A 27360-nucleotide genomic window follows, 5' to 3' on the forward strand; every position below is an offset into this window, starting at 1 on the left:
CTGATATCAAGGGTAGTGACCCTGGGAAATGTGCAGGTCATAGTGGATGGCTTTGCTGCAATGGGATTCCCTAACTGTGGTGGGGCTATAGACGGAACCCATATCCCTATCTTGGCACCGGAGCACCAAGCCGCCGAGTACATAAACCGCAAGGGGTACTTTTCGATAGTGCTGCAAGCTCTGGTGGATCACAAGCGACGTTTCACCAACATCAACGTGGGATGGCCGGGAAAGGTGCATGATGCTCACATCTTCAGGAACTCTGGTCTGTTTCAAAAGCTGCAGGAAGGGACTTTATTCCCAGACCAGAAAATAACTGTTGGGGATGTTGAAATGCCTATATGTATCCTTGGGGACCCAGCCTACCCCTTAATGCCATGGCTCATGAAGCCGTACACAGGCAGCCTGGACAGTAGTCAGGAGCTGTTCAACTACAGGCTGAGCAAGTGCAGAATGGTGGTAGAATGTGCATTTGGACGTTTAAAGGCGCGCTGGCGCAGTTTACTGACTCGCTTAGACCTCAGCGAAACCAATATTCCCACTGTTATTACTGCTTGCTGTGTGCTCCACAATATCTGTGAGAGTAAGGGGGAGACGTTTATGGCGGGGTGGGAGGCTGAGGCAAATCGCCTAGCTGCTGGTTACGCACAGCCAGACACCAGGGTGGTTAGAAGAGCACAGGAGGGCGCGGTACGCATCAGAGAAGCTTTGAAAACCAGTTTCATGACTGGCCAGGCTACGGTGTGAAAGTTCTGTTTGTTTCTCCTTGATGAAACCCCCCGCCCCTTGGTTCACTCTACTTCCCTGTAAGCTAACCACCCTCCCCTCCTCCCTTTAATCACCGCTTGCAGAGGCAATAAAGTCATTGATGCTTCACAGTCATGCATTCGTTATTCATTCATCACACAAATAGGGAGATGACTACCAAGGTATCCCAGGAGGGGTGGTGGAGGAGGGAAGGAAAATGCCACACAGCACTTTAAGCACAGCACTTTAAAAGTTTACAACTTTAAAATTTATTGAATGACAGCCTTCTTTTTTTTGGGCAATCCTCTGTGGTGGAGTGGCTGGTTGGCCGGAGGCCCCCCCACCGTGTTCTTGGGCGTCTGGGTGTGGAGGCTATGGAACTTGGGGAGGAGGGCGGTTGGTTACAGAGGGGCAGCAGTGGCAGTCTGTGCTCCAGCTGCCTTTGCTGCAGCTCAACCATACACTGGAGCATTCTGGTTTGGTCCTGCAGCAGCCTCAGCATTGAATCCTGCCTCCTCTCATCACGCTGCCGCCACATTTGAGCTTCAGCCCTGTCTTCAGCCCGCCACTTACTCTCTTCAGCCCGCCACTTACTCTCTTCAGCCCTCCACCTCTCCTCCCGGTCATTTTGTGCTTTCCTGCACTCTGACATTATTTGCCTCCACGCATTCGTCTGTGCTCTGTCAGTGTGGGAGGACAGCATGAGCTCGGAGAACATTTCATCGCGAGTGCGTTTTTTTTTCTTTCTAAGCTTCACTAGCCTCTGGGAAGGAGAAGATCCTGTGATCATTGAAACACATGCAGCTGGTGGAGAAAAAAAAAGGGACAGCGGTATTTAAAAAGACACATTTTATAAAACAGTCGCTACACTCTTTCAGGGTAAACCTTGCTGTTAACATTACATACATAGCACATGTGCTTTCGTTACAAGGTCGCATTTTGCCTCCTCCCACCGCGTGACTACCCCCTCAACCTTCCCCCCTCCCTGTGGCTAACAGCGGGGAACATTTCTGTTCAGCCACAGGCAAACAGCCCAGCAGGAACGGGCACCTCTGAGTGTCCCTGAAGAAAAGCACTCTATTTCAACCAGGTGACCATGAATTATATCTCACTCTCCTGAGGGTAACACAGAGAGATAAAGAACGGATTTTGGTTGAATGCCAGCAAACATACACTGCAATGCTTTGTTCTACAGTGATTCCCGAGTACGTGTTACTGGCCTGGAGTGGTAAAGTGTCCTACCATGAAGGACGAAATAAGGCTGCCCTCCCCAGAAACCTTTTGCAAAGGCTTTAGGACTACATCTAGGAGAACCGCAAATGCCAGGGCAAAGTAATCCTTTCACATGCTTGCTTTTAAACCATGTATAGCATTTTAAAAGGTACACTCACCAGAGGTCCCTTCTCCGCCTGCTGGGTCCAGGAGGCAGCCTTGGGTGGGTTCGGGGGGTACTGGCTCCAGGTCTAGGGTGAGAAACAGTTCCTGGCTGTCGGGAAAACCGGTTTCTCCGCTTGCTTGCTGTGAGCTATCTACAACCTCCTCCTCATCATCATCTTCTTCGTCCCCAAAACCTGCTTCCGTATTGCCTCCATCTCCATTGAAGGAGTCAAACAACACGGCTGGGGTAGTGGTGGCTGAACCCCTTAAAATGGCATGCAGCTCATCATAGAAGCGGCATGTTTGGGGCTCTGACCCAGAGCGGCTGTTCGCCTCTCTGGTTTTCTGGTAGGCTTGCCTCAGCTCCTTCAGTTTCACGCGGCACTGCTTCGGGTCCCTGTTATGACCTCTGTCCTTCATGCCCTGGGAGATTTTCACAAAGGTTTTGGCATTTCGAAAACTGGAACGGAGTTCTGATAGCACGGATTCCTCTCCCCAAACAGCGATCAGATCCCGTACCTCCCGTTCGGTCCATGCTGGAGCTCTTTTGCGATTCTGGGACTCCATCATGGTCACCTGTGCTGATGAGCTCTGCATGGTCACCTGCAGCTTGCCACGCTGGCCAAACAGGAAATGAGATTCAAAAGTTTGCGGTTCTTTTCCTGTCTACCTGGCCAGTGCATCTGAGTTGAGAGTGCTGTCCAGAGCGGTCAGAATGGAGCACTCTGGGATAGCTCCTGGAGGCCAATACCATCGAATTGTGTCCACAGTACCCCAAATTCGAGCCGGGAACGTCGATTTAAGCGCTAATCCACTTGTCAGGGGTGGAGTAAGGAAATCGATTTTAAGAGCCCTTTAAGTCGAAATAAAGGGCTTCACTGTGTGGACGGGTGCAGGTTTAAATCGATTTAACGTTGCTAAATTCGACCTAAAGTCCTAGTGTAGACCAGGGCTAAGGGATGAGTTTTCTTCCCTTGCAATAATGTTTAATGGACACATCCATAAGCAGAATACCAGGCTAGATGGAGAAGCACTGGACACTGACCTGGTATTATAAATCAGCTACTAATTTTATTAGTAGATAGTGCTGTGATCCCAGTGCTTGATACCATTAAAAAGTGGGTTACTTTATTTTTAAGGGCACCTTATGACTAGTCTATAAAGGATAAATGATTAACCACTTATTAAAACAACTATTAATTAATTGACTCCGTGGGTCAATAGGTTGCTTATAACCATCTATAACACAAAGTCCATGTCTCTAATATGCTACTAATTATTTAACATTTTATAAAATGACACCAAAAAGTATATAAGTCATTTATTTTTTTTACTAAATGTTAAAACATGCCTGTACTAACACATTATACACCAAGCTTCAGCCCAAAGACATTTAAAATTGGTAAGACAACAAAATCTGGCAACTAGTGTTTTAATGGTGGTAATTAAACTATAGCAGTGTACATTTCAAAATAAAACAATGTATACATTGCAAAAAATCAATTTTGAATTCATAAGTGGGCCTTTCTTGACTTCTCTCAGAAACAGGATGAATATCAATAATGAACAATTTAAGAATTATTATTTCTCAGACACCATTAGAATTAGATATTCCCTTTTCTTCCTATTTTTTTGCCATCTCTCCAGAAATGTCTTCCAAATTTATGTATTTTTAAAGTATTTTATAACAAAATATTTTCATGTCAAAAAGAAAAACTGCATCCCACTTTACATATCTCAACAATCTATGGCCCTGAGCCAGCAACCTACTTATGCATATGCATAATTTTGAGCACCTGGGTAGATCTAACGAGTTCTTGGCAAGAAGTGGCACTAAGCAAATGAGCAGCTGCATTCTGCATCAACTGTATGTATTTTCTGGGCTGCACCATAGTGACTCACTCTGGAGACGACAAAGGTAGCAATTACTGTGGCAAGGTCAGTATCCAAAAAGAGAGGATGCAACCACTAGCTAGACATTCCTGGCCACTGGCACACTCAGTCTCCAAAAGCAGCTGAGAATCGAATATAACTGATGCATTATGAAACTGAATAACCAAAAGGTGAACATACACTCTTATTAAAGAAAAACCAATATCACCTCTGCTATTTTCCCCCTTCATGAGAAAGCTCTTGTTTAAACAAGATGTAAATGCTGCCATCAGTGTTGTTCATTATTATAGCTGGAATTGGAAGGCACTTATACTCTTTTTAGAGATGATCATTCATTCAGTCTTTATATACTAAAATATAAAACAACGGAGCTGACTCGCCATTGTTTGTACCTTGCATAGTCATTTGCACCTGTGAAAAGTGGATGTACAACATTACTAAATCAGAATGGTAGCATTTTACATCCACTTTGTGGTGGTATGAGTGTCTACAGAAAGTGCAAGGCAATGGAGATTCAGGCCTAGAATGTTTGCATTTAGAAGGTCTCTGGTGTTCTAAATGAGTTTGTAAAACTGGTAAATGTTTAAAATAACTGATTTTTCCTAACTCTATTACATGTACCAAATTCTAGTTTTTAAAACGTAATGCATAAACAAAGTAAAAAGCTGCTGAAAAAGATCTTACAAAAAGAGTACAAAATAGCTTTAGAAAAATCAAGAAAAAAGATTCCGATATCAAGTCGTAATATGACAAAAGCTCCTGACCTAACATCCCAGGAAGCAGCAGAACTGCATGATCCCCTTGTCCTGTCTGTTGATAATGCAGGGGCACTCCATTCACTTTGATTTTAGCAGATGTTATTGAAGTACTAGAAGGAAAGAAAATTATTCAACATGCTAATATCTCATTACAGTGCAGTCATTCAATGGACTATGCAGTAATTACTAATGCTAGACACTGACAGCACAGTCATATTTAAAGGGTTCTATTTGCCTTTCTGGGAGGGGAGGGGGGCGTGTTGAGTGTCTGTGTGTGAGAGAGAAAGAATCAAACAGAGTGCTACGGGAAAACAGAGGCAGACTACATAGGAAGTCAGGGATGTGACATTTTTACTTTATAATACTGTGTGGGTCTGCAAAGTGTCTTTTAAAACAATATGTATCTTTTGGAATAAAACAAAATGTTGCAAACCTGCATAACATTATAAAAAGAAACCTCTTACTGAACACCTCCTCCCACCCCCCAAAAAAACCTCAGAAGTAATACTGTGTACCCTCCCCAGCACAGAGGATGATAGGACAATGCTTGGAGCAGGAGCCAGTACTCTGTGGCAAGATGGAACACTGGGAGATCCAAAAAAGAAAAGAGGTAAGTTCTCAGTTCTGAATGACTCTCTTAGCCTGGCTATTGGAGGTGTGTAGCACATTACTAAAGTTACTGGAATTTTGTTAAAATCCTTGGTATATCACTTTTCAGCACTTCGTTCTATACAGTACCCAAATGAAGTGACAGATACAGTAGGAATAAAACCAGAAAAATGGTTAGGTCTAGTTTGTGCACATCCACATAGGGAAGCAAATGGGGAATAAGGCACTCCCCTTGCTGCCCTGACCACACTACCTGAGTCCAGGCATGGAGGTTAAAGGGGCACTGCATTCCTGTTTACTACCCTGCCTTGCCCCTTGAGTAGGTGGGCCTGGAGACTAGGCAGAGAGCCTTAGCTTTGCACCTCCTAGGAACTGGCCAGTATAGGTAAGCCAGCACCCTAGGGTTAGGAATACATTATCTCCCCTAAGTGCAAGGAGGTAACACCTCCACTTGTATGGTTCCTGTGTAGCCTTTGCGGCTGGCATTTTTTAAACTACTGTATCATAATCATGTTAAACTTTGCTGTATCATAATCATGTTAAACTTTGGTGGCTTCGGTATGTCACATGATACTGATGGTAGCACAATAATAGGAGATTTTAAGAAACAATCAGTGTAACTACAGCTTTAAGTGCCTACAGAAGTGTGTTAAAAATAAACAAACAAACATTAAAAAGAAATATCACTGTATTGCTGAACTGCTTCCAAATGGCTGCTGTTGTTGCACTGAACCTCATCTTCTGCTGCTACATAACAGAATGTGGTGTATGGTTACTTATGATTCACAACTTGTGTAATGAAAAAACCTACAGCTGGGGTCAGGGAGAATCACATCATACAATTCAATTCAATGTAATCTGAGCAGAGGGTATTGTTCAATTAGAAAATACATTACTGTGTAAAATGTTCCAACAGGAAGAAGTAGCAAAGTAAGCCTTCAAGATTACACAAAAGTCAGTCACAAGCGGAGGAAAATTAATGGTAAAGATACTTGTATTTATATAGTTTGGAATTCTATTACCATCATCAGATAATTCTTAGAGGGATCATTGTTACATTGACTGTTAGGCCTTTGCTAACCCGCTACATATTTATGAAAATGTAAATTAATTAGATTTTTAATATATATTACTACTTGGAATATTAGTTGGTTTTAGACCCTAAATGTTTCCAAAGTGTAATCCGTGAACACAGGAACATGGTGCAGTAGAATTTGACTTATCCAGAAAAGTGATTATTTTTTTCCCTTGAGTCTCTTTCAACTGACTGTTGAAGCCTGTCCATTTCAAGTGGCTGGAGCAGAGAAAGGAGGTATTAGTGCCATTTTGAGTCATTTTTCTGCTCTGAATAGCAAAAATCTTGCTGGATATTGAGGAAATGAAGTACAAACCCATTTCCCATTGAAGAGGCAAGATAAGTTCATTACTTTTACTTTTGTGTAAACTTCTATTCCAGCCACGTGAGAACTCAAATATGTAAGCGTGGGAGTTTTCTTCTATTCTACTCTCTCTAGGTTCTTATGCAGCTCTCATCACTGTAGTACCTGAGCACCTTATAGTAGTGCATTAAGTGTCGTGAGTAACATTGGTCACTTGTTTTTTTTTTCTCTCTCTCTCTCTCTCCCATCCTCTCCTCAGGGGGAGAATTGTGTGTGCAGGGTAGTTGATTTTCTTTTTCTTTATTGTATCACTATATGTTGCGTTTGGAGAAGGCAAGACCAAAGAGGTGAACCTTGCACTTGGAGTGGAAGGTGATGAGGTTTATGACGATGCTTAGTTCCTGTGGGAGTTCTTTGCACAGTTACAGACCAGTCCCTGAGAAAGCTCTGCACAGGTGAGCTTTACCCTTCCAAGTTACATCTTCACTGTAGAAAAAGGTGTGTTTTTACATTGAGAGAGCTAACCCAGATTAGCGATGTCAATGTGAAATCCTAGTGGTGACAAGGTACAGGTAGTCTTTTATCTCAACTAGCCTCATCAAGGTAACACTTACCTGTGCCATGTCTCTATTAGGATTTCATATCTAGAAAGCTAATTCAAGTTAGCTAGCTCCACGTAATATCACACCTTTTATTTTGCAGTGAAGACACAGTTCTACTCTCTACTCTATGTTACTACTCTCAATCCTGGCCAATCAAGGGAGCACCTGTTACTAGCAAAAGTGCTTTTTTTAGGAAAGCATTCAAGCATGTGCTTAAATCCATCCCTATTCAGGAAAGCACTTACACACATGCTTAAATTTAAGCATATGTGTAAGTCCCATTGACTCCAGGGGCTTAAATATTTAAGTACTTTTCTGACCAGTATGAGTGTTGGCCCTGAACTTCTGAGCCCTCTTTCCACCCCTGTGTAATTTCCTGTTCCAGGCCAATGGAATAGTCACCCCAAACTACAAGGACAGCTTCCTCAGTGACATGTATGAAATACACAGATGCTCTACCCTCTTTCTTGCTTTTTCTCCATGAGCCTCCCAGTGCTCCATAGCCCATGAGATTTACTTAATTGTACTTCTATTAGTTAATATGTGTAAAGTTGTAATCGTACGTTACGATATGATAGCACCAGATCTGTACTGCACACAGGAATATTTGGATCCAAGGGCAGGCTGCCAACAATCTCTCAAAAAGTCTGCACTTTAACCTGGCATTACTACTGTGTACTGGAAGGTGAGGAGAGGGCACAGGGTGTTTGCAAAGAGATGGGGTGAGAGACTGAGATATTTATTCATTTTCCCATTTAAGCAAAAATGTTTTTTCTAAGCCATAATCAAGGAGGGAGATAACACCATTAGGCAAACAAACTTCTATTAGTCCATTTGCACTTTGTTATTTAAAAAGGATACTGAGTATATTTACACCATAACATTGTTGTAAACTCTGAGGTGGACCCTCATCAGGAAATGTTTTTTGAAAATACCTGCCATTTGGTGCAATCTGGGGCATTCCAAAAGCCAATTCCTGTAAAAAATCTGCTTTTCAGAAGTATTTTATGAGCCTCAAGGATGCAGTCTACAATGTTTCTAACAGTGTCCATAAAAGGATGAACACCACCAAAAGCAAGGACATCACTTCAACCATTCATTCAACTAGTTAAAATTGAACAAAGGGCAATTTTAACATAGTCACCATGTGGATGACTGAGAAAGCACTTTAGAGATAGTGATAGATCAGACATGAGGTATTAACCTAAGTAGGAAAGGACAGTTGACTGAAGTGAGACATTATTGTAATTCCGTATTTTATCCACTGTGAAATGATGTCAATGGATATCATTAAAATGAGCTGCGAGAATAGTCCTGGCAACTGGACTTTTAAATAATTTTAAAAGTCTTTGTTTTTTTGGCAGTAAGTCATGTCTCGCTCAAGAGGATAAAAGACCAATTTCTAAATCTCAGTTTAATACCATTCTTTTAACTGTACTAAATATGAAACAGCAGTGAAACTAATGTTTTTCTACACTTTGTTTTCCTTACAGAATGTTGTACTTCGACGTTGTTAATAATCTTTAAATACAACACTGTTCTATGATTTCACTGTATGGTTCTTATCTTCTGGCATAGCTCTGTATTACACACTTACCTCATTCAAAAACAGGCATACGAGTTTGCATTTTGTCTTCCAATTAATTTATAACCTAATAGTTACAGTTCTCTTCTGACTAACTTATCTCACTTTAAAAAACAAAAAACACATACGGACATCTCACCATTTGGTTACCTAATGGTTAACCTTTATTCATTTTACTACTTTAATTGCCTTAAATATCATGGGTGAAATCTTTGCCCCATTGAAGCCAATGAAAGTTTTATTTGCTTTTTTGTAGGAATGTTACTTTAAAGCATTAAGGTTGAGAGAAACTTTCTTTCTATGCCACTCACAAAACAACTTCATGATTTAGTGAGATTGTTGTGTTATTTATTAAGCTTTGACATTATGCTTATCTCTGTGCTAAACACAGAGGTAAGCGGTTGACTTAACCCCTGCCACATAGTTTACATTCAGGACTGAATTACTTCTACTTTAAATCATGTTTCATAAAGCAACCCAAAATGAACAAACAAAGGCTGTACAGACTCCTATTCCTAATTTATGGTAGTGGGAATTAAATTGCAGCCCTTTGTTCACAAGAAGGCAGCCCAGACTGTACATAAACTAAGTGTTTATGTAACACAATACTGTAGTTGGTAATGGCACTTACCAAACTAAGGATCTGATCCTGCAATTAGATCTATATGATCCATCTACACAGATCCTTTGAAGATTGGGGTGCAAGTCCAGAACTGGTTTTCATGACTATGGCTCAGACTGGAAGAGTCATTATGCCATTTATAACTTAATGAATTTTGACTATCTGTTATGGGGATACGTTTTAACAAATTAATTTGACTATTAAAACTGATCAACCAAGCTTTTTTGTACCTACCCTACTGTAAATATCTATGCATATAAACCAAGTTTCATAACCAAATATGATGCAGCTAAATGTTTGAGCTTAGGGTAAGAAGTATGGCACATCCTTAGATCACTTTTTGAACAACACTTAATAGAAAGCACAGCTATATTAAAAAAAAATAGTAAAACACAGCACTTGTCTTTTGATTTAAAAATTTCATTCCATGAAGGTTATTTGACTATATCCTTCACCACGGTAATGAGCAGCTCAACTCAATTTTAACTAATCCTTGTAGGAACATTTAATATCCCATTGCTTGAAACCATTTTAAAAATTGCAAAAAACCCTATCTTTACTGACAAAACACAATCACTACCCTCCTGTTGCCTTTTTTTTAAGTGGGCAATGAAGTGGTGTTTTTACAGACCTCTGGGGGAAAACTATACTGCTTTCCTTTTTCATGTTGCACTTACACATTGTGTAGCCTTTCCCTCTGACCAGTTATTAACTGCATGTGAAGTAACCTTCTGCTGAATGTGTGATGCTGCCTCACACTTGCTCTTGAGCCATGTAAAAAGACACTGTTGGAATTTCATAGCCAATATATACAGACCTTTTTATCTGGATGAAGACCAAGTGAGGGGCTGCACCACAAACTCAGCAAATCATCACATTTCTGTGAAGTTAATATGTAATCAGTTAGGAAAAAGGCTGTAGAATCAGCAAATCAAAATGTGAATCTTAAAAAATTAACCACTCTATTTTTTTCAGCAGGCCTGAGATACCCCATTTCACTCCCTACTTAGAATAGGTAACACTCAGAGTGTTACCGGTTTGTCAAAAAACATTAGGCATAGTATAGAAATGTTATTGAAGCATGTAAAAATAAGAGCAATACTATTGCCTTTGCCAAACAAGCCCTTGCACGTCTTTTATGACTTCCAAAATAAAATTTGCAGTTTTGTTTGTCCCGACTACGCAACTAAGAGATTCTCTGCTCCTTGTATCTTCCTCCTTGATTTTGACAGGTACAAAGGTCTTTTGTTTTGGAAAAGCTGAAAGTATGCACAAGATCAGATAGATCAGTGCCCCCTAAAGCCATGGTAGCTTGATAATGAAATGGAAATTATTTGCCGTGTGTGTGTGTTAAATGGGACAGAAATGTCACTAGGAGGGATCCAGCACAATGGATGGAGAAACTGCAATCAGCAATGTATGGACTGCGAAGTATGTTTTATGACTATACTATAGAGAGGGTAAGTCTGTACAACATAATTTTCAGAAAAATAAAATTTCAGTCCATGCTGGTCAGAAATTGTGCTAGAATCATGCTAATACAGATTTTATCCCCTTGACTGCATCTACCGTAACTTGTGGAGGCTGAGACGTCAATTTTCTGCCTGGTTATGTTGGTCAGCATAAACAGGGCATTGGAACAAGATGTGAACAGTGTCTGAAACCTGTTTTAAAGAATGTATGCCTCATTTCACACCACTCAACACAACCATATATGTATACAGAAAACTTGTTTTTAAAACAATGTTTAAAAACATTTCCTATCTGTAATGTAGAGAGGGCCAAAGGCTACAGGCCCATAGTCCTGAACTGGGAATTACATTCAATCAGTAGTGCGCAGCAGCCTGTGCTGGTGCATCTACTTCTAGAACAGTAGTTTTCTGCCTCCCTAAAGCCTGGCTCAGCCTTGCACCCTCCATAGGCTGAAACCACATTTGTACTGTATCCACAAATCATGCTGCAGCATTGTGCTTTGCAGAAATGGGATGCAATTTGTGAACGACAAGGGAAGGACACTTCAGTTACAGCTACACCACAAATCCAAGCTGGGCTTTGGCTGGGGGCAAAGGACTGTGGCATGAAAAATGGATTTGCAGGGGCAGCTTTTAAATTCAGCTGCCAGCCTTCCCTTTTCCTTTCTCAGTCTTTCTTCCCTACCACATCCCTTAGCAACCCTGGCTGCTTCCAGCAGGCCGCGGGGCCCCTAGTAGAGGGGCTAGGGGTGCAGCCTGCCACCTATGGCGGGGGGACGGACGGGACAGGGACTCAGCCCAGAACTCAAAAAGAGGAGAGTGGGGGTGGACACTAGTGACAGCTCCTTACACCAGAAAAGAAAGCTGAGGAAATGCAGCGCCCTCCCCCAATATCCCTACATAGCCTACTGCCAAAGCCCAACCCACAAATACCCCCCGCCCCAGCCTTCCCCAAAGCACTACACCACCCCTTCCTCAAAACACCACCCTCCCCACTGCACAACCCCCCGCCGCCCCAAGGCTCCCCAGCAGCGGGCTGAGACGCCCTGGGAGGCGGGGGCGGCTCCGCGCTGGCAGCGCCGCGGCCTGGCCGGGGCTGACTTTACCCGTAGGAGGCAGCAGCAACAGGTCCCCGGAGGCCGAGCGGCGCCGCCTCCCGCGCGGCCGGCGGGAGCTGGGAGAGGAGAATCCGCAGCAGCGCCCCGCCAGCGCCCGGCCGAGCCATTCCCCTCCCCGCAGCTGCCAGCCGCCCTGCCTCGGGCGCAGGGCGGGCCGCGGTGCTGCTGCAAAGACCCTCCCCGGCTCCCGCGTCGCCTCGGGCGGGCCGCCCCCAGGTGGCTGCGGGAACAGAGCGGCCCCGGGCTGCTGGAAGCGCGGCGAGGCTGGGCGGGCCCCCAGGGGGAGCCCTGGTGCAGGAGCTGCTCCCTCGCTCGCCCCCCTCCGTCCGCCTGCTCCTCCTGCAGAACGGGGGCCCCAAAGCTGAGTGAGTGGCATTGCGACCTGGTGCAGGGGCCACCGTGCCACGCGGGTGCAGCTGGAGGGGCAGCGGGGCTACCCCTGAGGGACCCCCGCATGCTTCTCCTCCTCGCTGGCCTTGGGAAGGCCCAGTGCTGGTGACTTGGCGCCCCTGCCCCTTGGTGGAATGAGTGTATGGCCCTGGGGGCCACTGCCCCACACCTAACAGCTCACCCTCCGGTGATGGCTTTGGGGCCCATTGCATGGTGCTGTGCCCATATCACTCACACACGGGGATAGGTGGTCTGTGCCATCAGGCAGCCAGAGCAAGATAGGGTGACCAGAGAGAAAGTGTGAAAAATCAGGATGGGATGGGGAGTAATAGGCATCTATATAAGAAAAAGCCACGAATATCGGGATTGTCCCTCTAAAATCAGAACATCTGGTCACTCTATACCAAGGTGGCCCTCCCCAAGGAGAGTGAGGCCTGTGCCACACACAAAGTTGCAGTGGTTTACCTTGAGATGTGATTTTTTTAAACCAGGTTAGTTAAATTGAGCCATCTGTGCATGGGGATACTTAGGTATGGCTGCACTGAAAGTGCTTCAGTGTAAACACTACCTATGCCAATGGGCGGGGTTCTCCCATGAGCACAGGTAATCCACCTCTCTGCGAGATGGTAGCTAGGTCAATAGAAGAAATTCCATTGACCTATCACTGGCTACACCGGGGGTTAGGTGCTTGGCATACCTAAATCTCAGGGATGTGGACGTTTCACACCCCTGAGAGACATTGCTATTCAATGTAAATTCTCACTGTAGAGCTATGTCTACACTATAGAGCCCATGCCTGCATAGCTATGGCACCATAGTCCCCTAGTGTAGACACTGCAGGTATGTCTACACTACAATCACTACAGCGTCACAGTTCCAGTGCTGTAGCTGCACCACCATAGTGTGGTGCTTACTACGGAGAGGGAAGGGGTTCTTCCGTTGTTGCAGTAAATCCACATCTCTGAGAGGCAGTAGCTAGGTTGATGGAAGAATTCTTCCATCAGCCTAGCACTGTCCACACTGGGACTTAGGTTGGCTTCCTTACGTGTCTCGGGGTGAATTTGTCGTCCTGAGCGATGTAGCTAAGTTGACCTACGTTTCTAGAGTTCTTCTGTCTACTTAGTAACTGCACCTCTGACAGCATGCTTCACTGAGGTCCTGCTGACATAGGTATGTTGCCTGGAGTTGTGAATTTTGCACATTTCTACATGACATAGCTATGCTGGCAGAATTTTGTAGTATAGCCCCGGCCTTATATAGGAATAAGAGTGTCTATGTGGGAGTTATATGGGTATAACTATAGCAGTTTAAATTCACATCTGAGCTTATACTGGTATACCTTTCTCATTGTGAGGGAGTAGAGAAATTGCTGTCCAGCAATGGTGACCCCTGGGGGCAGGCCCTGAAGGGTCACATGACCCTCCCCACAATGCCGGGGGAGAAGGACAAGGCCCGCAGCTGGGAGATGAAGGGGCAGGGCCAGAGCCGGAAGGGAAGACGGTGGGCCAGAGCCTCTCCTAGTCCAGCCTCCTCTTCCGGCGATGCTGCCTGGTGCGGCACTCTCCCAGGCAGTCTGCGGCTACACTGCTTGCTTGGCACAGCCCAGGCAGGCAGCGTGGCCAGAGGCTGCCTAGGAGAGTGCATTAGTGGCTCCACACATCAGGGCCGGATTAACCTTTTGTGGGCCTGGCGCCAAACTTTTTTGTTGGCTCCTGTCATAAATATAAAGGGAAGGGTAAACCCGTTTGAAATCCCTCCTGGCCAGGGGAAAGCTCCTCTCACCTGTAAAGGGTTAAGAAGCTAAAGGTAACCTCGCTGGCACCTGACCAAAATGATCAATGAGGAGACAAGATACTTTCAAAAGCTGGGAGGAGGGAGAGAAACAAAGGGTCTGTGTGTCTGTCTATATTCTGTCTTTGCCGGGGATAGACCAGAAATGGAGTCTTAGAACTTTTAGTAAGTAATCTAGCTAGGTACGTGTTAGATTATGATTTCTTTAAATGGCTGAGAAAAGAACTGTGCTGAATAGAATAACTATTTCTGTCTGTGTATCTTTTTTGTAACTTAAGGTTTTGCCTAGAGGGGTTCTCTATGTTTTTGAATCTAATTACCCTGTAAGGTATCTACCATCCTGATTTTATAGGGCGGATTTCTTTATTTCTATTTACTTCTATTTTTATTAAAAGTCTTCTTGTAAGAAAACTGAATGCTTTTTCATTGTTCTCAGATCCAAGGGTTTGGGTCTGTGGTCACCTATGCAAATTGGTGAGGCTTTTTATCCAACATTTCCCAGGAAAGGGGGGGTGCAAGTGTTGGGAGGATTGCTCATTGTTCTTAAGATCCAAGGGTCTGGGTCTGTAGTCACCTAGGCAAATTGGTGAGGCTTTTTACCAAACCTTGTCCAGGAAGTGGGGTGCAAGGTTTTGGGAAGTATTTTGGGGGGAAAGATGTGTCCAAACAGCTCTTCCCCAGTAACCAGTATTAGTTTGGTGGTGGTAGCGGCCAATCCAAGGACAAAGTGTGGAATATTTTGTACCTTGGGGAAGTTTTGACCTAAGCTGGTAAAGATAAGCTTAGGAGGTTTTTCATGCAGGTCCCCACATCTGTACCCTAGAGTTCAGAGTGGGGGAGGAACCTTGACAGCCTCCATGGGAGTAATGGAGCATGGCACAGAGAGGTCAGTTCCCAGAGTGAGGGGCCAGCCAGGGGCAATGGGCATGGCATGGCAGGGGCGGCCCAGCTCCGCCCAGCCCAGTAGCGAGGGTGCTATTTACAAACCAGCAGGTACCAGACACACACTAGCTCGCCCGGCCCTGTGCTGCCATCATGAACCTTCCCCTCAGGGGTGGACCCATGCCACGCCATGCAGCCCCCCTCCCAACATCCTCCTGACTCCCTATGGCCAGAGCCCCCCGCCCCAGACCTACTATGCCCAGTGCCCCCCCAATCCCTCTCCACACAAATGCATAGTGCCCTGCACAACACCATCCCGGCTCAGCACCCCCCTGCCCACAGCCCTACCACGACTGGCCAGCACCCCCCACAAAACCCCCACTCCCTAGTGCCCCAACACATAGATCTTCCCTGCCCTCTCACAGCCCAGCACAGTCCCTGCAAGAAACCCACTCCCCCACGCCTTGCCTCTGGCCACACTCGCTGGCCCTGCTGGAAGGCAACTGTGTGCCAGCAGTGCAGCCAGAGCTGGTACCAGGGCGGGGAATCGCTCCAGTCCCTCAGGAGTGGTGTGATCAGCCAGGCCAGGACCTGCCCTGGCCAGGCTCCCTCAAGACGCACTTCTCCTGGAGGGGCCCAGCCAAGCTCCCTGCATTGTCCCCGCCCCCCACCTGAGACTGGCCAGGCTTCTGCACCAGTCCCAGGCGGGGAGACAGGTGGGGTCTCACAGGTGGTGGGAAGCAGAGACTGCCCGGAGCCAGAAGTGCACTGGGGTCTGGCCAGGGGGCAGAGAGGAGCAGGGGGTGGTGTTACCAAATATGCCCATTACTTTGGGGTATGCTCATTTATTAGGGTTATTCTTCGGGGGGGGGGCAGGATTCTGTAATTCTATTAATGTACTACTTATGTCACTTGTGTGGTCTACTCCTTCCTTCTGCAAATTCCCTCCCAATGGAGATATCCTGCAGGACCTAGGTTCCCCAGGACTGGGTCCCTCCAGCCCTAGAATTAGATGAACACACACACACTAACAGAGCAAGTCTGAGCGGACAGGGTCAATCAGCACTCTCAAGCGGATCCCCTTATCTGTCAGTGTACTCAATGGGCTGGGTCAAGCAGCACTTTCAAGCTGTCACCCTCATGTGCCCTTGGGCTCAACAGGCTGGGCTGAGCAGCAATTTCAGCTGCCCACTCCTTATGTGCCACAGGTTTAACACGTCCCTATCCCACTTTCACGTTACACTTGTACTGATAGTAATCCACTTGATGAGCAAACCCCACAGTATTTTTGGGCACTACAGGGATCTTTAGCTTAGGTAAAAGAAGCGTTGCTGCAGAGTAAATGGGGGAAGCTACAAACACAAAAGAGTAGAGTTCAGAGAGAGAGAGAGAAGCAACCAGCTTAACCATAAAAGTTATTTATTAAATAATAGTGATAACTACACAAGAAGAGCCTAAACTAACATAAGAAATTATTAAAGGTTAATACCTGAGGTAGAAAGGAAGACAGAGAGAGAGAAAGAGGGGGATCTCACCCACTCCAGGAGGCTTGGACTGGTCAGGGTTCCCAGGTGATGGTGGTAGCTCAGGGTCCTGAGGGCGGGAGACAGGCAGAGTTCCCAGCACGATCAGTCAGGAGAAGATGGAGTCCCAGTAGAACTGATGCATAGTTTGGATCTAAGCATCAGAACACTGACTGGAGGGTGAGTAGGGATTTTTGTAGAGAAAATACAATGGTTCAAGGGAGAACACTAGATTTGTTTATAGGTAAACTGATGACTCAAGGGTTTTCTTTAGTCGAGACAATAGGAGCTGATCACTCTTGGCTCTGGGTGGTGTTTTCTTCCAGGGAGCTCAAAATGCAACTAGGCTGCTTCAGTATTTTGGATATCAATAAAGGATTTATTACTAGAATTGGTCTGATAATTCTTGAGCTGGGTGTGTGCAGGCATAGGTCCATTAACACCTGGAGCAGAGATTCCCATGATGCAGTGCGTCCCTGCTTTTCTGATCCCAGAGTTCAGTGTGGTTCTCTGTTCTCCATTCTGTATGCAAACTGAGATGTCCCCCTGTCCCATCTTTCATGCAGATGAGGCTAGGGGAGTTGTCTCTGTTTTCCATTCTGTATGCTAATGGAGATGTCTTAATCTTGTCACCCTTGTCAGGAGGGGTCTAGGTGTGTCTCCCAAGGCCCTTCACTGCTCTCTGCAAGCCTTTTCTCTGGTCGGTTTTGATTCAAGCAGGGAGGGGGTGGGGGTGTGTTTTTCATGAGTCAGACAGGCTAAATACTGTGCCAGGCTTTTGCACCAGTCCCAGGTGACTCAGCTCCAGGGAGACAGGTGGGGCCCCACAGGTGGTGGGAAGCAGAGACTGCCCGGAGCCGGAAGTGCACTGGGGTCTGGCCAGGGGGCAGAGAGGAGCAGGGGGGGTGGGGCTGAGGAGGCAGCAGGTGGCCAGGCCAAGAGGAGCAAGTGGTGGGCGGGGGGAGCTAGAAGGGTCTCAGGGCACAGTGCAAGCGGAGCAGGCCAGGGCCCGTTCTGAGCATGGGCCCGGCTCCATGGAGCCACTGGAGCCATTGTAAACCCAGGACTGCCACAGATGCCAGGAGGACTGGAGCAGAGCCCCCACCCGCAGGTAACATGGGATGGGGAGGCGCTGGGGAGAGCGTGGGGCGCCCCAGCTAGGAGTGGGGTGGGGATGAGTTATGTGGGGGGTCACATGGGGAACAGGGCGGGGATGAGTCACATGAGGGGGTCATGTGGGGGGACGGTGATGAGTCATGTGGGGAGTCACGTGGGGAGGTCATGTGCCCCCTTTAGCTGGTGCTCCCTTTGTGTCCCTCCCACTAGTCGCCTCTCCCTGGGTCCAGCATAGTGGGAGTTAAAGAAAACCTTTGGGTTCAGCCAGCCCCGCCCCACTATACCTGGAGACAGTGCCAGGCCTGGTGGGGAGAGAAAAGAAGGGAGCCTAACTCATTGGGAGCTGACTGGTGATGAGGTATGAGTTCTCTGCCTGCCGGAAGGGACAGAGCAATAACCTGCCAGCTAGCACAGCCACTTGAGGTAAGTAAAGCCTCCCCTGCCAAGGGGAGGCTGCAAATAAGCCCCAGCACTTGGGGCAACTGAACTAGTGGGGTCATGCCCCAAACTGAAGAGACATGTAGGAAGTAGCCCAGGGAAGCAGGTCTTGACTCCCTGCCCATCTTCCCTGTTCAGGGGCTGATTTACACAGGGCCCTGTGGAACTTGGTAGAGAGGTAGGGTTTGGGTCCCCCTACCACTCTCTCTGGCATTACAGACTGAAAGACCAGCAATCTAGCCACTAGACTGCCCAGCCCCAGAAGACCGTATCACACCCATAAAGACAAGTTCTTTGGCTTTGTCTATCCACAAAAGTTTGTACCTCTTTAACTGTATCAGTATAGTTTGTTTCAGAGTAACAGCCGTGTTAGTCTGTATTCGCAAAAAGAAAAGGAGTACTTGTGGCACCTTAGAGACTAACCAATTTATTTGAGCAGGAGCTTTTGTGAGCTACAGCTCACTTCATCGGATGCATACTGTGGAAAGTGTAGAAGATCTTTTTATATACACACAAAGCATGAAAAAATACCTCCTCCCATCCCACTCTCCTGCTGCTAATAGCTTATCTAAATTGATCACTCTCCTTACAATGTGTATGATAATCAAGTTGGGCCATTTCCAGCACAAATCCAGGGTTTAACAAGAACGTCTTGGGGGGGGGGGGGGTTGTGAGGATACAGCTACACTGGTATAAATGTGCTTCTACTCGGGGTGGCAGGTTTGTATAATTTTTGGTGGTGTCCAGAATGGGTCTAAGTCCCACCCCCGACACACCTGCCTTGTAAGCTGATACATACAGAGAGGACTCCCCCCAGATCTCTTCCTCCCTGGCAGCACACTCACTTCGCACCACTGTCACTGCACAGGCTCCTAGGGCCCCTCTCACATTTATACCAGGCCACCTCCCCTGTGGTGGGTACCAGGGGAGGGGGACTGCCATTGTGCGCCTTCTCCCCTACTACTGCCCCTCACTGTAGCCTCACTGGGGGTGGGGGATGGGGCTGCCCCTTGCCTAGCATGGGGCAGGAGTTGTGACTGCGGGAAGGCCCTGTGCTGGTGGAGGGTCCTGCCAGAAAAGGGAAGGGTCCGTCCGTCCGAGGCGGAAGGGCAGGGTCAGCCTGCCCTGGCACTAGTGTGGGGGATGCTAGGACCCTGCAGTGGCAGCTGGTGCCGGGATCTGGCAGAGCAGAGCGTAGCAAGCAGGTGCAGGGGACAGCCGCCTGCTGCCAAGGGTGCAGGCAGGGATGTGTGGGGATGGCAGGCGGGGCCGGAGGAGAGACTGGGTCCTGAACATTGGTGGAGCTGGTTCCCCATGCACTGAATATTGCTGGAGCATGGGCACCACAGGCTCATATAACTCACCACTCCTGCTTTCAGTGATATAGCTTATTCCTTATATGGGAAGGGGAATAAGTTATATCAGTATAGCTGCATCCACACTAGTGGTATAACTATTTTGGTAAAAACTCACACCCCTAGTTGATATAGTTATACTGGTACAAAACCTCTGTCCAGACCAGGCTGTAGATAAACCAAAATAAGTTGAGGTCAACTGATATAAGCATTTCCACATAGCCTTTTGCACTGGTGTAACTAAATCAGTTTAAAACCTACACTTTTAATTAAATGGTGCAGCTTTCTGTGTAGAAAAGTCCTAAATTTACAGGCACAAGTTAGTCTTATGAGTGTCTGCACAGGTGCTTGCCTGGGGTTAATGAAACCATTTTTTTAAAACTGATTTAAGTTATATCTGCAACTTCTGTGTTTAGACAAGCCCTAAGTTTCACATTATCTTCCAATGCAGAATGAAGCCTGGAGGACCAAATTTTCAGAGGTGTGCTGCATGCCCTCTGACTCCTACTGGCTTCAATAGAAGCAGCAGGGCCTCAAAGAGCTAATTTATTTTTTTTCAAAATTTCTCTTAAATTTTTCCACAAAAAACTTTGAACAATTTTCACGAAGAAGTCAGTTTTTTTTTTAACCAGATCTCATGTTCAGCACTCCTGAAAATTTGGCCCCTAGCCTTTATGGTTGCAAAGTCAAAGATTGAAAACAAGTGTAACCAATGCAGTGATATCGGCTCAAGCCTGTTGAGATACTGAAACAATACCTCTCAGAGGAGTGAACTGCCCCATTCAGTGCAATGTGTTACCTCTGAAGCCTAACAATGACATTTACATGTAAACATGGAGAAATATTTTGGCATTGGTTAGTGTGTGCAAGAAAGAAGGAATTATCTTGTTATGCACAACTACTGCTGTGGTTTTCCTTTGGGCGACAGGAGTCTGGTTTGTGGGCAGAATGTAGAAGTGTACCATTGTCTTTATTTATTTTCCCCAATGATTCCTTGAGTGGACATCCTGGTTTTACTGGGTTGTCCCTGTTTTGTGTGTCAGCCTTTGGGCCTTACATAATTTGTCTGAAACCAAAGTTTTGTCCTGGTTTTGATACAATGCACAAATTCACTCTTGTGTTGGTTTGGCTTGCCTGTGTCCCTAGGAGGGATCCTGCTCCTGGAAGTTGGAGGGCGGCTAGCATGGGTGGGGCTGGACAGCAGAACAGAGTCCAGGGAGATCCATGTGGACCCTAGAGAAGCTAAAGGTTAAGTGGATAGAAGACTACTCCTTTTTAGCAGGGATAGGAGTTAGACAAACGACACCCAGCAAATACGATGGTAGGAAATGCCACAAGTTGAAATTCTTGAGTTTCCTCAGAAAGAACGAGGAGTACTTGTGGCATCTTAGAGACTAACAAATTTATTTGAGCATAAGCCTTCATGGGTTGGTGCCACAAGTACTCCTCGTTCTTTCTGCTGATACAGACTAACACGGCTACCACTCTGAAACTTGAGTTTCCTATGAGTTTTATTCTCCTTTACCCAAGAATGGAGCTCTATTTAGAAACAATAGGAACAGTCAGCACATTGCCAGTTGAAAACTATAAATGATCATAATACATTTTCAGGGCTACTAATCAAAGGTTGTGTAGCGAAGGATATGTCTACACTGCAATCAGGTGTGATTGCAGCACAAGTTAATTTTGCTAACATGACTAAAAACAGCAGTGAAGATGCGTGGGCTGTACAAGCATCCCAGGGAACTTGGGTACATACTCGCATTGCTAGTCTGCACTGAAGCCTGTGCCACCACATTTACGCTGCTATTTTTAGTTAGGTTAGCTAGATTTAAAACTAGCATGGGTAAGCCTAGCCATGCTGCAATCACACCTCCAATTGCAGAGTGTGTCCACCTTTTATTTGAAAGATAGTGGGGTTCAAAGCCTGTTAAGATTTATTGGAATTCGTATTAGCTTTTTTGTCCTGATGGATAATTATTTTTGCCACTTGCCAAAAGGAGAATTATCTGATCCAAAAAGTTGGATGGAAGTTCATATATTTGTGGTTTTGGTTGAGGTCACAGCCACTGCCCTTCAAAGAAGGAGTAGTTTGACCTAATTATTCTTAGTGGATGCAAATTTGTGGGCCAATAATTTTTCCTTGTGGGTTCCATACTCCAAGAAAGTCTGTAATTTGTACGCTTTATCTCCAGTGTGACTAGAAAGTTCATGCCTCCATTTCTGGTTAATTAGCCTGAAATGAAATGCCTGACTGATTTTCCAAACTTTCCAAGTTTCAAGGCCTTTTCTTTGGCTCAGGTACATATTAGTTTTCCTTTCCCTTTTCATAAAGCATATATTCCCGAATTTACTCCCATCACAGAATGAAAACTAAATAATAATAAACACATTATCATAATCCTGTGAGAAGGCAGTTCTTGTAATGTCAATTTACACAGTGGTTTCTATACTTGATAATCATTATTGCTCTTACACCAATACTTTGTATCTTTTTATACTTCTGTATTTTTATTATAATATTTATTTTTTATTAAAGTTATAAAAAGGACACTTTAAAAAAATAAGGTGATGAATCTATAAGGCAATCCGAGTTATGACGATCTCCTGTGGATATTGGCTGTGCTTAGAAGAGTTGAGGCGTTTGGTTTGGTTTTCAATCCAGGGCTTCAATATGGTGTGACAAAATCCATGATATGCTCTCATTGATGTGAGTTTTGCGTAAATGCCATGCTTCTTTTAGGCAGTAATGAATGAAGGCACTTTAAACACAGCTACGTGCATGCTTTGAGGTAGCAGTCCAAAAGTTCTGTGAAAAAATTAGATCCAAATGCCCACCACCACCCCTTGCCAATCCCTTCCCTTCCATGTTATTTTTCATATCATACACAATTCAGATTTTGTTTTAACTTTTTTTGTCCTTGGACAAAGTTTATTAGATAAACCTATTATCTTCACTGTAAAAGGAAGAGCTTCTTTCCCCTTCCTTCCCCCCTGCCATCCCCCCCAGGACAGGCTTTTCATAATTGTCCTGTCTTCAAAAATTAAATGTTTTGAGCTACAGGATACTGTATACTGCTTGACAGAAATATGTGCATGTTCTAGACAGGCGTCTTTCATGCAGCACTTTTACAAGATTGTTTCATGTTCTCAGTAAGAGGATCTTCAGATAAAATATCACAGCCATTTCCATTAAGTTTCCAGTTCGCCTACTCCTGGTTCATTTTTATCAAATCATTAAGGAGATCTATTCTCTTGCAGTCATAGAGGGCTCTGGCCAGCTTTCCTACTGTAGGTCCTTTGTAGCCTTCACTCATAACCCATTTCTGCAGCATTTGGTAAACTTTTTCTTTGAGTCCATCTCGTTCGTAGTCATGGTCAATTTCATCAATCTGTGGCTCACTAAAGCCCAGTTTACGAGCACAGTGTTTCCACTGTTTAGCCAAGTTCTCTCTCACTAGATTCAGGTGTTTTTCAGAGAGGATAGAGGTGCTATCTGCAAAAAGAAAGACAAGTGTAAGAAGACAGCATTGTTTAAACTCCACTTCTCTTTGAATGTCTCCCCCCAAAATATGGTCACTAGTAATGAATGATAGGATTATAGGTGGCTTTCATATAAGCAATTGGTCTAGTGATTAAAGAAGAGGACTGGATGTCAGACAGAAATCTGATGAGGTTCAACAAGGACAAGTGCAGAGTCCTGCACTTAGAATGGAAGAATCCCATGCACCGCTACAGACTAGGGACTGAATGGCTAGGCAGCAGTTCTGCAGAAAAGGACCTAGGGGTTACAGTGGACGAGAAGCTGGATATGAGTCAACAGTGTGCTGTTGTTGCCAAGAAGGCCAAGGGCATTTTGGGATGTATAAGTAGGGGCATTGCCAGCAGATCGAGGGACGTGATCATTCTCCTCTATTCGACATTGGTGAGGCCTCATCTGGAGTATTGTGTCCAGTTTTGGGCCCCACACTACAAGAAGGATGTGGAAAAATTGGAGAACGTCCAGTGGAGGGCAACAAAAATGATTAGGGGACTGGAACACATGACTTATGAGGAGAGGCTGAGGGAACTGGGATTGCTTAGTCTGCGGAAGAGAAGAATGAGGGGGGATTTGATAGCTGCTTTCAACTACCTGAAAGGGGGTTCCAAAGACGATGGATCTAGACTCTTCTCAGTGGTAGCAGATGACAGAACAAGGAGTAATGGTCTCAAGTTGCAGTGGGGGAGGTTTAGGTTGGATATTAGGAAAAACTTTTTCACTAGGAGGGTGGTGAAACACTGAAATGGGTTACCTAGGGAATTGGTAGAATCTCCTTCCTTTGAAGTTTTTAAGGTCAGGCTTGACAAAGCCCTGGCTGGGATGATTTAGTTGGGGATTGGTCCTGCTTTGAGCAGGGGGTTGGACTAGATGACCTCCTGAGGTCCCTTCCAACCCTGATATTTTATGATTCTATGACACTCCTAGATCTACTACTGTTTTGCTTTTTTGACCTGGGACATGTCACAATGTCCTTGTGTCTTTCTTTAATCATATGTAAAATTGAGAAACTACCTCACAGTGGTGATATGAGGCTTAATTAATGTTTATAAAATGCTTTGATATCCTTGGATGAAAGATACTGTTATGACTTCTCAATTAAATACATTAAAAATATGCAGTAGTGATTTAAGCCAGTATATACAAATACTATGACTAGGGTGACCAGATGTCCCGATTTTATAGGGACAGTCCTGATTTTTGGGGCTTTTTCTTATATAGGCACCTATTACCCACCCCATCCCCATCCCGATTTTTCACGCTTGCTATCTGGTCACCCTAACTACTACCTTTTAAAATAGTCCTGCCCCTCCTGTACTGAAATGTTTGAACTCTCAGTCAGGTCCACTGATCCTAGTTTTGCTTCCACTGCTCTTTTTTTTCCTCTGTCTTTATGTACACATCCACAGGTGCTGTGACTTGGTGACTCATGAGACAGTGCACTGTGTTGACATGCTTAATGTCAGCTTCAGGTTTGGTAGAGGCAGCTGCGGGAGAATATCAGCTAAGAGGTGATGAAACAGGGTGGGTGAGGGAATGGTGTAATAATACAAAGCAACGTTAGTACAAACCACCACTCATGATGATAACCTTAGGTATTGCTTAACTGTAATGCTATGTAATAAAGGACCCAAAATGGCTAACTTCTGAATACAACAGGGAGCTAGATGCACGGTACATTCCCCAAAGATGGTTCTCAGAAACAGACTGTCAGCCTTCAGATTGTGCCGAAAGAGTGAGGCGAGCAGGGACTAAGGGGTGGGGTGCACAAGGAACAAAGAGCTGATTGTAAAGAGGAACATTATGAAAGAACGGAGAGAGATTGCTCTTACCAAATATACCTATGTTTTCATAATGTGCATAAGAGTTTTGCATGTTGACTGGAACACTGCTTACATATAGATTCTGGTCTTCAATCGCCATGTGATTGTAGGCTCCAATTTGAATTCCGGTACTGTTATATATGGTGTATTTTGCAGCTTCATCTGTGTAAAGGCAGTTTAAGACGGATATATAATCAAGTACATGCAGTTTAGAATTCAAGAGATACGATGGCAAGGAAGAATGATTTATTTTGTATTTAAACCAAATACAGCCATGATCATTATTTTGTATTTAAACTAGAAACGGCCTTTCTTTGGCCACTGCAGGAACTTTGCCATTATTAATTTATGATACTTCTGTACTGGCTGCTCTTGGTGTGCTTTGGGTTGTACAAATAGAGGAAGTCACAATCCCTGCCCCTAGGATCTTACATTCTGAATTGAATAGGTGATACAGTTCAGAGACATAATTCACTGGGTGAAAGATGAAAGTCAATCTCAAAATATCAAAGTGGTGGCAATGTTCCTTTAAAAAAAAAAAAAAAAAAAAGGTGTCCGTGCAGAGGATTGGGGGCCAGGGGAAGCAAGATTAAGAGAGATGGGGAGTTCTGAGTTTGTGACTTCAATGGTGCTACACTGATTTACATCAGTTGAGGATCAGGCCCCAGATCTTTTGTGAAATATTTACTGGATTTAATATTACATGTATCAGATTTAATATATACAGAACCTTATCTTTATATGGCTTCACTTCCAGCTATCTACTGGCCATTACAGCAGGACTGGCTCTCGGGGAGAAGCATGCTGTGCTCCATGAATCTGCAGATTACAACCCTTGCACTTTAGAGAAGTCCTGAGCAGAAAACTTCTAGGTGCTCCCCCATGGTTAGTGTGTCCCTGTACTGTCCCCTCTGAGGGGCTGTACCTTGGAGGCACAATAGATTACTACATTTCTCAATAGGCACGGCTGAGATTTTAAGTGCATAAAGATCAGGAAGTTCAAAAGGGCACAGTCCCTTAATATGCTTACGGTAATCAAGCTAAGAGATGAGGAGGAGACAAACAATATCTCTGAGATCTTTTATAGGTGTAAAAACTGAACCACAATGTTGAATTAGTAGTTCTTTGCATTTAACTTGTATGTAAAATCAGTGCTATTTTAGATTACAACCATATTAGTTCATTTTATATCATGACAATAGTTTCTGGAAGATACTTAGGTAGATGTATTATAAATTGTCTTTGAGTGAGAAGACTGCAAAGCAAGGTTGAACAATTTTCTGTTGTTCAGAATTGACAATAAAATGCTATTCCTGCTCTGAAAAATGGCTATAAATGGCCCCTTCAGATCTGCTGTGTGTGTGTATCCACAGTAACATCTGCATACTTTATTGAAAACAGTCATATTCAGTTTGTAAAGTGTCACATACATTTACATTTCCTTAGACATGATTTTCAATCAGTATCAGTAACAACTAACCATGATAAATATAAAATTAAAGAGTAACGTCCCTGCCATTGGTGAATATGTAGCAATTAGGGATATAAATACTGTTTAAAAAAAGTTAACCATTTAAATGATTAAAAATATGTCATTTAAATGGTTAACCGATTAAATGGCTGGGCCTGCTCCGGCCAACGCAGCTAGGGCTGCTGGGATCGGCCAGCTGGCCAGGGGTTAATGGTTAAGGCGGGTTAACTGGTAAGACTAATTCTCACCTTTTACATCCCTATTAACCGACCACAGATGTGTTTATCGCTAACTACTTCAACAGCTTCATTTTTAGTCAAAAATGCTTTTTTGAACAAAGCCTAAATACAAGTGAAAAATGAAGCTTTTGAAGACTCAGATTTGGCTTATAGTTTCACTTCTCAAAGAAGTGAATCCAGGTATGAAGTCATGATTTCACAGTTCTGTAAGGCCCTGGAAAATCATGCAGTTTGTCTCTCAGAGCCATGATACTTCATATCTCTGTGCTTTATAACACATCTACATGGTGCTTAATGATACCCTGTAAAACAAAGAGAGGTATTTCATTAACGGTTTTTAGAGGTAGAGATTTCAGTTTCACTTTTTAGTAAAGCTGGTCCAAAATTTTTGAAATAAGGTTAGCATGCATTTAGTGTTAGTCGTTAGGAAATATCAATGCTACAGCATTTACCTGTGATTTTGTGTTGTACAGGTGTAGTAGGAGTATATGCAAAATTCCCCTTCTTAAAAGGATTGGATTCCGTTTTGCCTGAATAATTACAAAACACACAAATGCAAAAGTATTTGGTCATCAAAAACCTAAAGGCACAAGTACTTCAAAACTGTTATATTTATAATAGTATAAGAACAC

The 27360-nt window shown here is 44.6% G+C and overlaps 2 protein-coding genes across 5 annotated transcripts in view; both read right to left on the reverse strand.

The window, feature by feature from the left end:
• The window catches only part of BPHL (biphenyl hydrolase like), a 33440-nt gene extending 21004 nt beyond the window's left edge, over nucleotides 1-12436 (reverse strand). The window contains exons 1-2 of one of the 2 annotated variants that reach the window (XM_073332171.2): nucleotides 12151-12436; nucleotides 4782-4885 (exon numbers count right to left, since the gene is read on the reverse strand). In XM_073332171.2, the coding sequence (XP_073188272.1) occupies nucleotides 4782-4885; nucleotides 12151-12269 (223 nt within the window). In that variant the 5' untranslated portion in view covers nucleotides 12270-12436. Of the gene's footprint in view, nucleotides 1-4781; nucleotides 4886-10249; nucleotides 10333-12150 lie in introns of those variants that run through there. The other variant, XM_073332172.2, reaches the window with a different exon arrangement.
• A 9136-nt stretch (nucleotides 12437-21572) lies between these two features.
• Nucleotides 21573-27360, reverse strand: part of RIPK1 (receptor interacting serine/threonine kinase 1) — a 37182-nt gene continuing 31394 nt past the window's right edge. For all 3 annotated transcript variants that reach the window (XM_073332173.2, XM_073332174.2, XM_073332175.2), the window contains exons 10-12: nucleotides 27181-27258; nucleotides 25028-25180; nucleotides 21573-23153 (exon numbers count right to left, since the gene is read on the reverse strand). In XM_073332173.2, the coding sequence (XP_073188274.1) occupies nucleotides 22867-23153; nucleotides 25028-25180; nucleotides 27181-27258 (518 nt within the window). In that variant the 3' untranslated portion in view covers nucleotides 21573-22866. The remainder of the gene's footprint in view (nucleotides 23154-25027; nucleotides 25181-27180; nucleotides 27259-27360) is intronic.

The sequence above is a fragment of the Lepidochelys kempii genome, chromosome 2, assembly GCF_965140285.1.
Source record: "Lepidochelys kempii isolate rLepKem1 chromosome 2, rLepKem1.hap1, whole genome shotgun sequence".
Classification (NCBI taxonomy): Eukaryota; Metazoa; Chordata; order Testudines; family Cheloniidae; genus Lepidochelys; species Lepidochelys kempii.